At 39.2% G+C, this 16,716-nt stretch overlaps 1 protein-coding gene across 1 annotated transcript in view; it reads left to right on the forward strand.

The window, feature by feature from the left end:
• LOC308084750 (diacylglycerol O-acyltransferase 1-like) overlaps positions 1-11,147 on the forward strand; it is a 34,039-nt gene extending 22,892 nt beyond the window's left edge. The window contains exons 7-17 of the mRNA XM_080427605.1: positions 2,951-3,079; positions 4,200-4,268; positions 6,014-6,117; positions 7,631-7,669; positions 8,076-8,117; positions 8,832-8,876; positions 8,973-9,085; positions 9,459-9,524; positions 9,810-9,897; positions 10,434-10,496; positions 10,916-11,147. Coding sequence (XP_080283731.1) covers positions 2,951-3,079; positions 4,200-4,268; positions 6,014-6,117; positions 7,631-7,669; positions 8,076-8,117; positions 8,832-8,876; positions 8,973-9,085; positions 9,459-9,524; positions 9,810-9,897; positions 10,434-10,496; positions 10,916-11,065 — 908 coding nt within the window. The 3' untranslated portion in view covers positions 11,066-11,147. The remainder of the gene's footprint in view (positions 1-2,950; positions 3,080-4,199; positions 4,269-6,013; positions 6,118-7,630; positions 7,670-8,075; positions 8,118-8,831; positions 8,877-8,972; positions 9,086-9,458; positions 9,525-9,809; positions 9,898-10,433; positions 10,497-10,915) is intronic.
• The last annotated feature ends 5,569 nt before the right edge of the window (positions 11,148-16,716 follow it).

Raw genomic sequence — 16,716 nt, forward strand, 5'->3', positions numbered from 1 at the left:
CTATAAATGCTGATCCAACCCTTCCCGCTCACTTAGATCAGCTAACACATGAAAGGCTGTTAGAGCCTTCCCTGGAACACTCCATATGTCCTAGACCAGTGGTTCTCAAACATTTTAATTTCAAGGACTACCATACAAACCTGTGAGGGTCTATTTGGAACCCCCTCAAGGAGCCCTGGGGGTCCCTGTACCCCACTTTGAGAACCACTGTCCTAGACTCTTTTCCCTGGCTCCCAGACTGTAGAATAAACTCTCTCTTGCACTGCAGACTCACTCTCCAATTTCCGCTGCAGTCTTTGATTGATTTATGTTTTTGTTGACAAAATGCAACACCATTTGTACATATCTGTCTGATAAATCACTAAAAAAGCTCGAGAGGTTATGTCCTTTGTGGTCCTTTATGCGGCTATGGGAAGCAGAGACATACAGAAGAATAACATCTATAATACATGCATTCATACAATTTCAACCTACTAGACAAGTAGTAAAGTACTATAGAACATGGGTACTGTAAATCAGTGGTTCTCAACCTGTGGGCCGGGGCCTACTGGTGGGCCTTGAGGATATTGCAAGGATAATTGACAAAACATGAAGATAAAATAAAATAAATTAAAGGGTCTACACCATGAAAATCACTTTTTTCTTGTTTTTTTGTATTTTTTGGGGTCCCCAGTGTCTCTTGTACCCAAAAAAATGTTTTTTTTTTAAATTCAGTCATTCCTTCTCATTTCATGGATTTCCAGAATGGGCGTGTCTGAACAGGCGATCTCAGAATGGAAATGTTCATGATGTCACAAACATTTTTGATGGCAAACCCAATGTTAAATGAAAAGTGCCTGAATCGCTCCGAAACTTTTTCTACCCCCCCTAAGTGGGGGTCTACGAACAAATACTTCGGGCTCGGATTTTGTCTCCGCCCCCCGGAAGTGGGTGAAACAGGCACCTCAAACACTTGGTGGAATTGTTCAAAAATGTTCAAAGTGTTTTTTTTTCGATTTTGTATTTTTCTTAGATGCTTCTTTTTATGCAGAATTTTTTCATTTTTATTTTTTTTAAAATATTTTTAAAATAATTTTTAATAATAAAACAGACAGAATTGCTCAGTAGCCCCCCCCTGCCCAAGAGGACGTTTTGGTATTGCAGCTGAAAGTGCTGTATAAGTCAGAGACAATTGACTTGGGATGAGTATATCTGAGTGATGATTTAGGCTCAAACCTTTTGAAAAAGGTTTGAGGGACATACACCATATGATATTAAATATCAAATATTTGTTTTAAATTCATGGTGTAGATCCTTTAAGTATGTAAAAACCTTGACAATTTTGTTTTCATTGTGATACCGCTAAATAGGAACTTAAAGTATATTAAGTCATTTCCATTGATACAAGCCGGAACACTATTGATTGATACATCATAACATTGTCTGAGAATGCACGCGGCCCACCCATCTGACCACTTAACGGTTAAGTTAAGTGGTCAGATGGGTCGGCCGCGAACACTTCAAAGTGGGCCCTGATCCAGAAAAGGTTGAGAACCACTGCAGTAAATGGAACGTGTTACGACTCAACTAACTGATGGTTAGACTCACCTCTTCAGACTCTTCAGTCTAGGGTTGATGTTTATTCTGCTCACTCTGATCTTGAACTTGTAAGTAGAAAAGCATCTGCTAAATGCCTGTAAATGTGTGCTTGTTTTTTGATTTTTGTGTCTGTGTGTGTGTATACATGGAGTCTAAAGATGTGTGTGTGTGTGTGTGTGTGTGTGTGTGTGTGTGTGTGTGTGTGTGTGTGTGTGTGTGTGTGTGTGTGTGTGTGTGTGTGTGTGTGTGTGTGTGTGTGTGTGTGTGTGTGTGTGTGTGTGTGTGTGTGTGTGTGTGTGTACATGGAGTCTAAAGACATGGAGTCTAAAGTGTGTGTGTGTGTGTGTGTAAGTCGTGCATTTGTGTCAGCCATTCACTGACTGTGTGCAGTACTGTATGTCTGTCTACCATATGGTTTCTATTGATAAAGTTACCGTAGGCAGAGCACTTGCGTGGCCTTTTGTGTATCTGCATGCGTTTGTGTATTTATTTACTGGCAAAGAAATGTTGATTAACCTCACATCAAAGCTTTTTACACACACAAACAAACACACACACACACAGTGGTAAACAACATTAGAACTATAGTGTTGTGTCCTTGGCATATTTACACTGCTTGTACTGAGTTGAGATGATTTATTTCTCTGGATTTACTTTGTTCTCTGTTTATGATAAAATGATGACCTCTCACTCTCTCTCTCTATCTCTCTCTCTCTCTCTCTCTCTCTCTGCTTCCCTCTTTCACTCTTCACCACTCTTATCTCTTCTCCATCCCCTCTCCTTTGTCCTTCCTCTCTTTTCTCTCTCTCCCGCTATCTTTTCTCCTTTTATCTTCGCCTTATACCCTTACAGCTAGACAATTAACCGAAAATATAACAAAACTGATATTTAGAAAAAATAATAACCGGCGTATAACTGAATAATAGAGAAGCATGTTTTTTCAATATATATATTGTTTTCTTACATATGAACAAATCAACTTTTTTTTCAATAATCAACTAAATTGATAAGTATGATTAACCACTTTACCGTCTATTATACTTTATTGTACAATGGTGGTGTACAAAAGCAGCAGATCTACAAGCTTGTAGGTCTGCTACTTTAGCTTTGTTCAAACCTTTGCCTCGATCATAATCTAGGCAAAGGTTTGAACTTTGAAATAATCATGATATGGATTTGAAGTGATATCGTCCCTCTCTGCTCGTCTCTTAGTAGGTTTGTGGGTCATTGTCTACAGCTGCGTAAAAGTTTCTTTAATCAAGTAGTTAAACATGATCTCTCTCCTGCCATTTGTCCCTGTCCCCTCTCTCTCCCCTTGTCCCTGTCCCCTCTCTCTATCTCTGTGTTCTGTCTGTCTCTGCCTCTCTGTCAGTTGGTGGTGCGTTTGCTCTAGGCATCTATACCATTCTGCTCCTGAAGCTCTACTCTTATAAGGACGTCAACAAGTGGTGTCGAGAACTGAGCGCCGTTAAAGTCAAGAAACTGGACCGATCTCTGTCCTGTAAGTTACACACATGCACATAAACACCATGTTCTCACACACCACCACCAATCCTTGTTTAACTGTCGGTCCCTATAGTGTAGCTCAGCACAGCAGTGACACACACACACACACACACACACACACACACACACACACACACACACACACACACACACACACACACACACACACACACACACACACACACACACACACACAGAAACACAAACATGCAAGTGAATGAGTGTACACATGCACACACATTTATCCGATCCACTTAAGAATTCATGGAGAGTTAATGTTCTGTCAATAAACTGCAGTTTCTGTTTACTTGGTTTAATCGATTGTATTCAAAGTGACTTGAACTCGACCCCAAATGAGTCCATCCTTTATTTCCCCTGTTTCTGCAGTGACATCTAGTGGTGGACTCTTGATTCAGTAATCCTTAGGGGAACATTATGGAGTATTTAGCAATGAATAAATGAGTAGATCCTTCCGAACCTAGGCAAATATACATCTTAATATGTGCTAATGATGTGATACATATGCATGTATGCCAATTGTCTGAATGATTTTCAACATCCAACATCCAACTATAAATTACAGATAAGCTTTTTTTTTCCTGCTGTCTGAGTGGTTGTCATTTATATATTCATGAATTCATGATACTAAGTATCCTTGAGGGGGTTCCAGGGGGTCCGCAGCAAAATTAGCCTGCCAGCCAATTTAGCTGCAAGACGCGTTGTGAGCTTGCAGATCGGCTATTTTTGAACACTTCGCTTGAACACTTCTCTTGACAATTTTGAATAATTTTGCAAATAATTTAACACAAATCTTGATGGGGGTCCCTGGAATGAAATATTTTCATATAGGGGGTCCGCAGCCAAATACATATCATCAAATGAATACATATTAATTTAAAATTTAAAAGTATAACACATACACGTGTGTGAAAAAAAGATTAGTGTTAGTGTACTTCTGTGGCCTGTTGTCAACGTGCACAAGAAAGTTGGCGTGTTTGTGAGATTAGCTCTGGACAGACAGACACACAAACCGACCCTCTTATAGGCGGCTCTTGCAGAGCCACACCATAATAAAGTATTATAAAGAAAACTATTGTCTGTAACTCCTGTTGCAGGTCCTTCATCGCCTCACTTCAGTGGAGGACCCAGTCTGGTCTGTTACCCTGGCAACCTCACTATCAGAGGTAAGTTGCAGTTATTTGTACTGAAATGAATAGGATTAAAGCAGTGTTTCTCAACGTCAGGTCTGGGGACCACCGGTGGGTCCAAATGGACTCTTACAGGTCTGTTCCATTTGTACACTCTGTAAAGGAATCACTGAACTGAACTATACTGGAAGGAACCCCAATCTACACTCTAAAATCCTCTGTTCATTTTACTCTGAGAGTTAAAGGTTTAATGACATTCACTTTTACACCACATTCTTTGTCTTTGTCCTGGTCCTTCAAAAGTGTACAAAAAGTTTTAAGTGAAAATTCCATTCCAGTGATCAATGGCAGGTGTTTTTCTCTCACATTTCTAAAGCCTTTTCAACTGCAATGAAAAAAGAAATCTTTGCCTGCGGGTGTCGCTGGTGAGGGATTTTGCCTGTCAATCATCGCCTCTGCTCCGCCCCCCCCCAAAGGAAAGGATAGGGGAGGGGAGGGGCGAGGAGGAGAGTGGGCGGGATTATTCGACAGTGACCTCACTGTCGAAGGGCCAAACTCAGATTACTTTTCAGCCTAATTATTCAGAAAACCCCAGACCACAGAAAATCCACTGAATGTTTTAAGTTCAGGTTTTTTGGGTGTAATTGAAGTCATAAAACCCCAAATAAAACATTGAAAATAAAAAAAGTGAAAATGAATGTCATGATACCTTTAAAGACCTGTAAGGGTTAGGGTCCATTTGGACCCCTGGTGACGTTGAGAACCAATGGGTTAAAGTGAACTGATCTGACTGTGTTTGTCAGTCACTGTTGGCTTGCATTTGAAGGGACCTGAATTCAAGTGAACGGTGAAGTAGGCCCACAAAGACTGGAAGCTCAACTAGTTCGAGCATAATGACACTTAGATGTAGATAGAGGGTTGGGTTGTATAGTTACCTTGTCATGATGTAACTCCACATTTTGGCCAGATATTGATATTCCAAAACTGTTTCCACATTGACATACATGACACAGTGACACAGGTCTCAAAGTCACTCTTTTAGCCCATAAATGAACGCAAACAAAGCACATTGTTGCTTGTTTTTTGTATGGGGACTACGGATGGAAATTAGCATTCTTGCTAAATCCGGTGAATTTACACAGCATTGTGTGGTGTTCATTAATATGTGCTGTCCCTTCCAAATAAACGTATAAATAAATAAACATTCTGTCAAAGTAACATAACAAAACCCAACATGGCTTTTTTGACATATATAAAAATGTCAACCTCGTGTTCTTTTTACAATTTGAATTTGGAAGAAGATCCAGACTCGATCCGCGGATCATAATTGGGATCTTCAAATGTGAAAAATCTACAGGAAGTTGACATTTCGTTTAAAAATAAATACAAATGTAGTGTTGGCATAATCCGCTTTCTTTGCATTCGTTTATGTTCTAAAAGAGTGACCTGTTTCACTGTACTATGTACTGTTAGTAAAAAATAAATAAATCTAATTTTAATTAACAGAGCAAGTATTTGGAGTTACATCATGGTAATTACACACAAACCTCTACCAAAGTGTCTTCACTGCAACGCCAGATTCCAAATTAAGAACTTTCCTGTCTCTCTTCATTGTCCTAACAAAATAAAAGCTCATGTGCATTAGAAAAAGAAAAAAAGTATAGAATTCAAATGAAATGGATAGAATTTAATGGAAACTAAACTGACATTAGTTTCGATGCAGTTTGTCCTGGTGCCTGGTGTTCAGACTGACTCTTTTTCTTTACCACTCTCCTCAATAGATCTGTACTACTTTGTATTTGCTCCCACTCTCTGCTACGAGCTCAACTTCCCTCGTTCTTCCAAGATTCGCATGAGTTTCCTGCTGAGGAGACTATTTGAGATGGTATGTAGACAGGTCTCTAATAAGCCGGCCATCTAGAAGTGGTAACTGTGGGCTTTCATTCTTGGCCCTCTATCACTGCCTGTCTGCTAATGTTTGCATTTGGTGGCTGCTATAAGCTTCCATTTAAAAAGAAAATACATTTGGTTTAGATTTTCTGACTGATTGTGCAAAATTACTATTCCAGTGCACATTTACTGGATCTGTACTGTCAAAGCATCAGTATGCTCCATAAAAAAAGGTGTTGAAGCCTGTCCAATCTGAGAAGGGTTTAAGTGGTTTAAACTGTAAATAGTCCAGGGTCAGAGGTAATGGAGCATCCTCTGGTGTTTGGGAGGACATAAGCTGTTGATTTGAGTAATTTGAAAAGAGTTAAGGGCATTTCTATTTACCATTGGCATTAAAAAGAACAGCTCTTTGTACCATGTGTGAATGTGCGCCTCTGTCCTCTCGCTAAGCAGTCCAATCAAAACCCTATTGAAACTAATGTTGCACATGTGATTGCTCCAAATGTCTTCAGAGCAATAGAACCTGATGTTCTGGCTCAAACTTTAGATATTCTAACCATTACAATGTTTATTATTTTTGCCCTCCAATTAGTCTTTTATATGACAACCTGCCAGGTTGGAATTGCACAAAATGATGCATACGGCTCGAGGTAAACAATAGGTTAATTCCACTAAATAACTACAAACACTGAATGTACTCACTCAACCTCAAATTTGGATACATAAAATGTGTCCTTGTGTTTCATCAGTCCCATCAGGATTCCACTGCACATTTTTGTGATTATTTTGCAGCTGCTTTTGCATTGTTTGAGGTAATATACAGTAAGGTGTTAATACAAGCAGCAGTGTTGCAGGGAGAGGAGTAGGGATCTTTTTTTTTTAAATCAGTGAACATTAGGAGATAATCCATGACGACTAAAGCAAAGCAACCTGGGCTGGGCTCGCTACAAGTGCATGTGTGAGTCTGCACAGGATATATGCATGTTTGAAGAACCTATCATTAATGTAACTTAATAGGAAAAATAAATACATTGAAGAAACTAAAGGTTGTGGCGGGGGGCATGTGGCCTTTCTCCTCCATACATGTTTGTTTCTCTCCCTCTTTCACTCTTTGTCTAGGGCTCTAGGCAAACACACAGTATTCTGTGATTTTCTGTGTATACATGAATAGTCTGTGTATACATTGGGCAAAATTATAGTTTTTATTATTATTATTATACGTAGTTAATGTACTAAATATGCCAGACCACTTCCGTTAAGTGGATGCATCACTATGTTTAATGCAAACACATGTCATGGCTGAAGGAAACCTTGGCTGAAGTAACCTTGTTACTATCACCCGTCAAGAAAATAATCTGTTGATTTCAGGTAGGATGAAAACAGAATGGCTTTCTCTTTTCTTACTGCAACTCTGTTGTTCACCATAGTTTGTGTTGAAGAAAGTTGGGTAAAACAGCTTTGTTATGCAGAATATATAAATCACCCTGTCATTTTGTCTTTCTACCCAGATGTTCTTCACCCAGATGTTAGTTGGTCTCACTCAACAGGTACAGCCTTCAGATGTTACCTCACATTTTTACATTGAGTAGTTGGATATCACTTTGGCATCAGTTTTAATGGATTTTACATTTAGAATTACACTGTTAAAATGCATTAAAATATCTGTGTACTGATTTAAATTGGTACGGTACTTGGGATATAAAGTAAATTATTTATGTCATGCCGTTTCCCTTCTACAGTATGTTAAGATGAAAAAAATCTAGATATTTTTAAAATGATAACCACCAATAAACCACTGTCTCACTTTAAGTTTAATTTATTCATACAACTTATTTTCACAACAGTGCGTCTCTTCTACTCCCTGTCTGTACTGCTGCATGTTAAAGTATATACAGTATAAATTAATTTGGTATTAGTTTTTTAACCATATTCTCTTCCTTTTCTATCTGTCAGTGGATGATCCCCATCATTCAGAGCTCAATGAAACCACTAGAGGTACAGAAGAAGAATGACTTATGCTGCTTATACAATGCAAATGACCATGAAGCACGACACAACATATACACAACCCATAGTATAGCATCATTGTCGGGCAGAAACCTTACAGTATATCCCCATAATCAGTGGTGGAAAGTAACAAGTACATTTACTTAAATACAATTTTGAGGTATTTGTACTTTACTTGAGTATTTCTAATTTCCAATACTTTTACTTCTACTCCACTACATCTCAGGGGCAAATATTGTACTTTTACTCCACTACAATTATTTGAAAACTAGTTACTTTTCAGATATAAATTATGATATTATGAAACATACATTAACCACTTTAGCCCTATTTTATACCTAGGCTATTTGAAAATAGCCGATATACAAGCTCACAACGCATCGCATCGCGACGCGTTGTGAGCTTGTAGATCTGCTATTTTCAAATATTTTAGTAATTTTACTTTTGGTACTTTAAGTACATTTTGATGCCAATACTTTTGTTCTTTTACTCAAGTACATTTTTAATTCTGGACTTTTACTTGTAAAAGATTATTTCTATATTGCAGTATTGGTACTTTTACTTAAGTAAAGAATTTGAGTACTTTTTCCACCACTTGCCATAATTCTTTCTCTCCTCCTCTCCTCGCCCTTTCATCTTCCTCTCCTCTTCCTCTTCCTCTCCCTCTCATCTTCCTCTCCTCTTCCTCTTCCTCTCCTCTAGGATATGGACTTATCCAGAATGATGGAGAGACTCCTCAGATTAGCTGTGAGTAAAGGCACGCAAACTAAAATAACTATTCACTGCTATTGAGCTGAGGAACACAGCATGACACTAGTTTAATTTCCTCTCGCATTCTTCTAGGTTCCTAACCACTTGCTCTGGTTGATGTTCTTCTACTGGTTCTTTCATTCCTCCTTGAACTTCTCAGCTGAGCTGCTATGCTTTGGTGACCGGCAGTTCTACAAGGACTGGTGGTGAGTGTGTGTGTCTGTGTGTGTGTGTGTGTGTGTGTGTGTGTGTGTGTGTGCGTGTGTGTGTGTGTGTGTGTGCGCGTGCCGTGCGTGCAAGACCAGATAGCTAAGTCCTCCACACTTTATCGTGGCTCTATGAGGTCTAGTCCTACAACAGACTTGTGTTTGCAAGTGGATGAAGACCACAACGATAAGCTCCTGCGGCTTGTGCTGTTTTAGGATCAACGTCTGTCCTCAAGGACAGTACACTGCTAAAGGAATTGAACCAGAAGCATTACTGCATTTTTAAAGCACTTTTCCTGCTCATTCTGTTGTCATGTCTGCAATGTGACCCTTTACAGTTAAACTGCACTGTTTCCTGGCTCCTCTCCTTCAGGAACTCAGAGACAGTGACATATTTCTGGCAGAACTGGAACATCCCTGTTCACAAGTGGTGCCTACGGTGAGTTATTCACATGCATGCACACACACGCACGCGCGCGCGCGCGCGTGCGCTCGCACGAGCACACACACACACACAATAACACCCTGTTCTAACGCTCAGCAGAAAGATTGATATTGGCAGACCTGGACAAAGGGAATAATAGTTTTACACACAGACATAGAGACAGACGTAATGGACTCTGATACACGGCTGACTTCCTCTGTATCTTGCTCTGTTTCTTTCTCCATCCATCCATCCATCCATCCATCCATCTATCCATCCATCCATCCATTCATCTTGTAGCCACTTCTACAAACCCCTGCTGAGGAGTGGATTCAGCAAGATTGCCAGCCAATCAGCTGTCTTCTTTCTGTCTGCCTTCTTCCATGAGGTAAAAGATTGAGCTCAGTAGCCAGTAAACTGCTCCACACTGTGCATTTAGTGTTCTGGAGATGGGCAGACTGTTGACTGTATGAATAGAGAGTACTTAATGAACCATAGTAATGGAACTGCTGGGGAGTTCAGAATACTTAATGTCCTGATGGTGTAGCCTAGCGATTCTGTCAGACTTTAGGCTGATTCCACTGTCTTTGTCTCGGAACATAAATTTATCATGATATTAATGTGGATTATATATTATATATATGAAATTACCATTTTAGGCATTCAACCGAAGTTCTTATGCTGAGTAGCTTACTGTGAAGCCTGATTCATACTTAGTTGTGTGCCGGTGTGTCTCACACCGATCGTGAGCTTGTAGATCTGCTATTTTCGGTGTGAGACATGACGTGCAATCAAGTATAAATTAGGCTGATGAGTAGAATCAGTAGTCACAATCACGCTACTGTGTTTGTGTCTCTCCTCTGAGGAAGTTGTAATTGTGTTGTATTCTGATATATAGAATGATAGTTTGTCTTTGTGTCTTAGTACCTGGTCAGCGTTCCTCTGAGGATGTTCAGACTCTGGGCTTTCATGGGCATGATGGCTCAGGTGAGACACACATGTCACACATTATACCTCTTTAACCTCAAATCACTGACACTGTTGTGCTTTTTAATACTTTAATGTCTGCAATTGTTTTTGTGATAACCAAGGTTATAATTCTTACATAATTATAATCATAGTTACTGTTTAAAATGAGCAAAAGATAAACAGGGGAGAAATGCGCAAGATTCGGATAATAAAATGACATGAACTACAATACAGGCCAGAGATTGTGGAAAAAGAAAAGATCTTTCCTTGATCTCATGTTAGTTTGCACAAGGCATGCTACAAAGCATAGCAGCGGATGAACTTAAATGACTCATTGTAAGGATGGTGATAGGCATCATAGTTAAAAAATTTATAACAAGGGGGAGTTTAAACCATTCTTGCTTACATTTTTTTAAATTTGTTTACTAAATCAACAGCTCCCGTTGGCATGTTTCGTTGGTCACTACCTGCGCGGCAACTATGGCAACGCAGCAGTGTGGATTTCCATCATCATCGGTCAACCATTTGCTGTACTGATGTATGTTCATGACTACTATGTCATGCACTACAGGCAGGGCACTGACTGACACACACACACACACACACACACACACACACACACACACACACACACACACACACACACACACACACACACACACACACACACACACACACCTTAATAGCAGATCTACCACCTTGCACTGTGTATCTGCCATTTTTGTATAGCCAAAGTATAAAATAATGATTTTGGGCTGAAATCTAAAATGACACGGATGCTTTCCCGGTCTTAATGGATTAAGGTCATTACACACCAGGAGCAACGCAAATAAATGCGAAGTCGCGATTATTTCCCATCAAACTTTAATTGTGGTGATCTCTCGTTCATTCAGGCTGAGGATTTTATTCGCGCTGAATAATCTACCTCGTTTCAAAAAAGAATTGGGTCCCTTCATCGCCTCGTTATAATCACTCTCAGTGTGCATGTACTCATAACACACTCAGCAGCTTAAATGAATGCAAATTAATCACACAAAATAATCGCTCCCGGTGTGTACGGACCTTAACACTCACTCACACACACACACCCCCCCTTAAAATCTACAAAGTAACTAAAGCTTTCATATAAGTATAACTGTGGAGTAAAAGTACAATATTTTCCTCTTGAGATGTAGTGGACTAGAAGTAAGAGTAAGTACAGAAAATTGGAAATACCCCAGTAAAGTAAAAAATACCTCAAACTTATACTTAAGTACGGCACTTGAGTAAATGTACTTAGTTACTTTACACCACTCCTGAAAAAAATCTTTGGGCGTACGCCGTGGTACCGTGTGCCAATGAGCCATGCAACACTGGTCACCCACAGGTAGGCCTACTGTTCACTCCTAGCTTGGTACTGACTTTACACGTTCAACATCCACATCACTGAATAATAATAATAATAAATAATAATACATACGATTTATATAGCGCTTTTCTAGGGACTCAAAGTCACTTTACAGATGCAAAATCGGCCATCTGAGAATGGCAGTGCTGATGGTCAATGGCATATTGCCTTCTGCTGGAACTATGTGAATCGCAAACAAAATATTAAGTGAATTACTTCATACACTATAACGGTGGTTCTCAACCCTTTCTGGATCAGGGCCCACTTGAAAATCTCGAAAAGCGTTCGTGGCCCACCCATCTGACCACTTAACAAAGTTAAGTGGTCAGGTGGGTGGGCCACGTGCATTTTCTGGGCATGTTTATTTTAACGATCAATCAATCGATTGTGTTCCACCATTGGATCAATGGAACTAACGTATTATACTTAAAGTTCTTACTTATTGGTATCACTTTTTAATATTAATGTTATATTATCATCATTAAAATCTTGTGCCCCCAATTATTTGGGGGCCCACTTGCAATATATCCTCGTGGCCCACCAGTGGACCCCCAGTGGACCCCCAGCCCACAGGTTGAGAACCAGTGCGCTATAAGAAACAGCTGTCACAAAGCACTACTGATTATAAATGTTTGCAATATTGACCACAAGGCCAGTAGTGGTTGTATTGCAACATTAGGCCAGAATGTTTTAGAGCCTAGAGTATTTTGTTTTTTCTTGACTATTTTGCACACACACACACACACACACACACACACACACACACACACACACACACACACACACACGTCCACAGCAATTTCTTGCTCTCTTTGATAAACAGTTTACACATTATAAACGATTGTTGATTGGTAAAATGTATTTACTACAGTGTGCAGGGATTTCATTCAACACACACACACAAATGTTTGTGTGTGTGAGTCATCCCTATCTCACGGTCAGTCTCTTTTCATGTTTGATTTTTGTTTTAAGTAGGAAATGACTCAACCATTCTTGGTAAAAAACAAGTAACATCACTTCCATGGAATCACCATATTTTGACTATAGTTTACGTCTCGAGAAGACAATTTTTTGCTCTGGCCAAAACAAGACTCATGAAGAGAATGTATTTTAAGGCTCTAAAAGGTTTTTTACATGATATAATTCAAGCTATTGAAAAATATTTGTGAATATGCCTTAACTTTCGATGGCCAAATAAAGTAGATAAATGTATTTATAATAAATGTAATTCTATAATGAGGTGGAATATTACTTGGAGATTGTACTGTGTGTATGTAAATAAATGTTGGTGTTGGCACAGTAAAACTACAGTAACCAGCATTATGTTGAGGTTAAGTGTCTTGTACAATGGCGTTATTTTTTTTAAGCCTTTTGAAGTGATTGTTTTTTAAACATCTGCCAAGACATAGACAAAATCACTGAATGAATCTCAGGTACTCTGTAAAATCTTTTTTTTTTTTAATGTTGTTACAGTATGATGTCTGTTTCCTTCATTATAATGAAATCCTAAAGAAATTAATGTGGCAATTGTTAAAACCATCCCTTTGTTTCCATGTTTCGTTGTGTCAGTGTGCTGAAATACAAAAGTGTACCTTTCAGTTTTGTTAATGTCTGTGGCTTATTTTGTGACAATGAGATATTACTGCAAATGTGTTATTTGAGCAAATATTGAATTTACTTCAAAATCTAATGACTCGAGTCAAGATTCCTAATGAATGAAAAGTAAAGTAAAGATCTAACTTGCCTGAGACAGACAGGATCTGTTTGAATGGCTAAAGTTATACTTCATATATGCATTGGTGAGAAAGGGCCAGGTTAATCTTCTTCATTGTTATGTTTTTTTCTTCATACAGGATGAATGGTCAAGTAGTCTAAAAATATGGGTAATAATGTGTGGGGGATTAAATTGCATATTAAACGCAGCTATTTGCACATGAGAAAACGTTGCACTTTTTTAAATTATTATAATTTACAGTATGCAGGACAGTCACCATGTAACTCTGTGTGATTGAAGGGAGGCAGATAGAAATGAGCGGTGGTGAAAATCTAACTTCACCACTTAAACCGTATATACTTAAGTTGACCAGAGTCTCTCAGGGCTCTATACCAGGCCCCCTTCAGTTTTTCACTCACAGAATATCCCATACTGTATGGCTTGTACAATCGCAGTTCACTCGGCCACTCGGCCCGCACGAAGAATCCTACAACAACAACCTTCACACTGAAAAGTTAGTGACAGTTGAGTGAACTGGAGAGAGGAGCAGAGAGTTGGAGGAGAGGCTGACAGGCAGAGAGCCTGAAGCGACTGTGACTGATAGAAATGGTCTCCTATAGTTCCCTTCTCTGACAGAAATAGTGCAGTCCGAGACCACTCCAGTTTGAGACGCTTTCTGTCTATTATATATAGTGTATATATATATATATATATATATAATAGGCATAATAATCTATTATATATTTATGTGTGTGTGAGAGAGGGAGAAAGAGAAAGTAAGCTACAGATAGCAGTACTTTATACAGAGACGGCATTAATCACACTGGTGTCATATTGTGCATGTACGCACACCACGCGCATATGTGTGATCAGATGATCTGAGGGCAGCCCTGCGAATCTGTGCTTTGTCAGTTTGACACTGGATTAAACAGCGGTCCAAAGGGAGTTACTGGGAACCCCATCTTTTTCTCTCTAGTGTCATGTGTGCTTTGTTAGTGCGATGAAAGGTTAAACAGGCATCTCTTTGCTTCAGGGATTGGAGATGTGACGCGCTCCAGCCCAGGAGTCCAGTCGTGCCCTGTCTTCCTTCATGAACTAAAAACACACTCTTTAATAGGTATCACACATCCCCTCTCCCACTATAGGTGTCCACTGCACAAACAGCTGTATGCTTGACCATTTACAGTACCTTAATAACAATAACCGTATTTTGTGCATGTCATTATAGGCAATTCCAAATGACCAGATCTACTAGCTCTCAATGTGTTGCATTGTGACGTGAGCTTGCAGATCAGTTATTTTGGTTGTGCAACACCATCCATCATACAGTGGAGTATTAATCAGGTTTATACTGTGGAACTGTGACTTCTACTACAAATGGAGATAGTAGAGGCAGCACGTTGCCTCTCCTCATATTAATCCCTTTAAATATCAAAGCACATTTCATCATTTGTACCAATGTACTGTATGGATCATTTCCCTTCACCAACCCCGCACCCACCCCCATTATATCTCCCTCTAATCTGAAGAAGAACAGGGCCGTCAAATAGAGGGCAGACGTTGTACTGTGGTGTTGAGAACAGCAGTAATCCCCCATCCATCCTCCTGTCACCCCTGACAAATAAGCCAAGCCCATGAGAGTGCAGAGGAGTTGACTAAAAGACATTGTCACCTCTCATCAGATTCTTCCTGGCAAAAAGAGAAAGCTTTCCACGTCCCTCGGTCATACTTTGTCATACTCCGTGGTGGAAAAAGTACTCAAATGTTTTACTTAAGTAAAAGTATCAATACTGCAATGCGGAAATACTCTGTTACAAGTAAAAGTCCAGTATTCAAAATTTACTTGAGTAAAAGTACAAAGGTATTGGCAATTTGGCATCAAAATGTACTTAAAGTACCAAAGTAAAAGTACTCAATGTGCAGTACGAGTTCAATATACAAATCTTTTGAAAATAGCAGATCTACAAGCTTGTAGATCGGCTATTTTCAAATAGCTGAAGTATATAGGGCTGAAGTGGTTAATGCATAATCAAGATCTACAAAGTATCTAGTAACTAAAGTTTTCAAATAATTGTAGTGGAGTAAAAGTACAATATTTGCCTCTGAGATATATTGGAGTAGAAGTAAAAGTACCAAAAATTGAAGATAATCCAGTAAAGTGAAAATTCCTCAAATTTGTATCTAAGTACAGTACTTGAGTACATGTATTTAGTTACGTTACACCACTGGTCATACTTTTTGGTGCATTTGTCCACACAGACAGATGATAATCATACACACAGCAATACGTACACATTGTTGTACTGTACTGTTGTACAGTACGTGAGCATACGGGCTGACACTTCCTCAACTCTGTCACATCACATGTTGATTCATCTGTGACACACATAGACCGTGTATCTCTCACTCTCCCTGAAGGCTAATTTACACTTTGTCACACTACCCTTTCACTCGACAAAATTGACAGATTTTCGGCGAAAATCTGTCGACACAGGATTTCCGTCAAAACGACACTTGTCGAATGTGTCATGTGACAAAGTATAAATTAAGCCTAATCATCTGTCCCTTGGTGCTTACCCATCTCGCTCTCATATATCCCTCTGTCTTTCTCTCCCCATCTCTCTCTCTCTCTTGCTGTCTCTCTTTGTCCCTCTTTATCTCTCCGTCTCACTCTCCCTCATACTTTCAGTCTCCTCCTTTCTCTCTCTCTTTCTCTGTCTCTCTGTCTCTCTATCTCTCCCTCTCTGTCTCTCTCTTTCTCTCTGTCTCTTTGTCAGTGGTGGAAAGTAACTAAGTACATTTACTTAAGTACTGTACTTAAGTACTATTTTGAGGTATGTGTACTTTACTTGAGTATTTCCAATTTCCAATACTTTTACTTCTACTCCACTACATCTCGGATCCAAATATTGTACTTTTACTCCAGTACATTTATTTGAAAACTTCAGTTATAGTTACTTTGTAGATTTTGATTATTATTACAAAACATACATTAGCCACTTCAGCCCTACATACATTTCGGCCATTAGAAAATAGCCGATCTACAAGCTCGCGACGCATTGTGAGCTTGTAGATCTGCTATTTTCAAAAGATCTTTATACATTTAAAACTTGAAATGGGATTCTGCAAAATGAAGT

Source organism: Gymnoscopelus braueri (assembly GCF_963280865.1).
Source record: "Gymnoscopelus braueri genome assembly, chromosome: 4".
Taxonomy (NCBI): Eukaryota; Metazoa; Chordata; class Actinopteri; order Myctophiformes; family Myctophidae; genus Gymnoscopelus; species Gymnoscopelus braueri.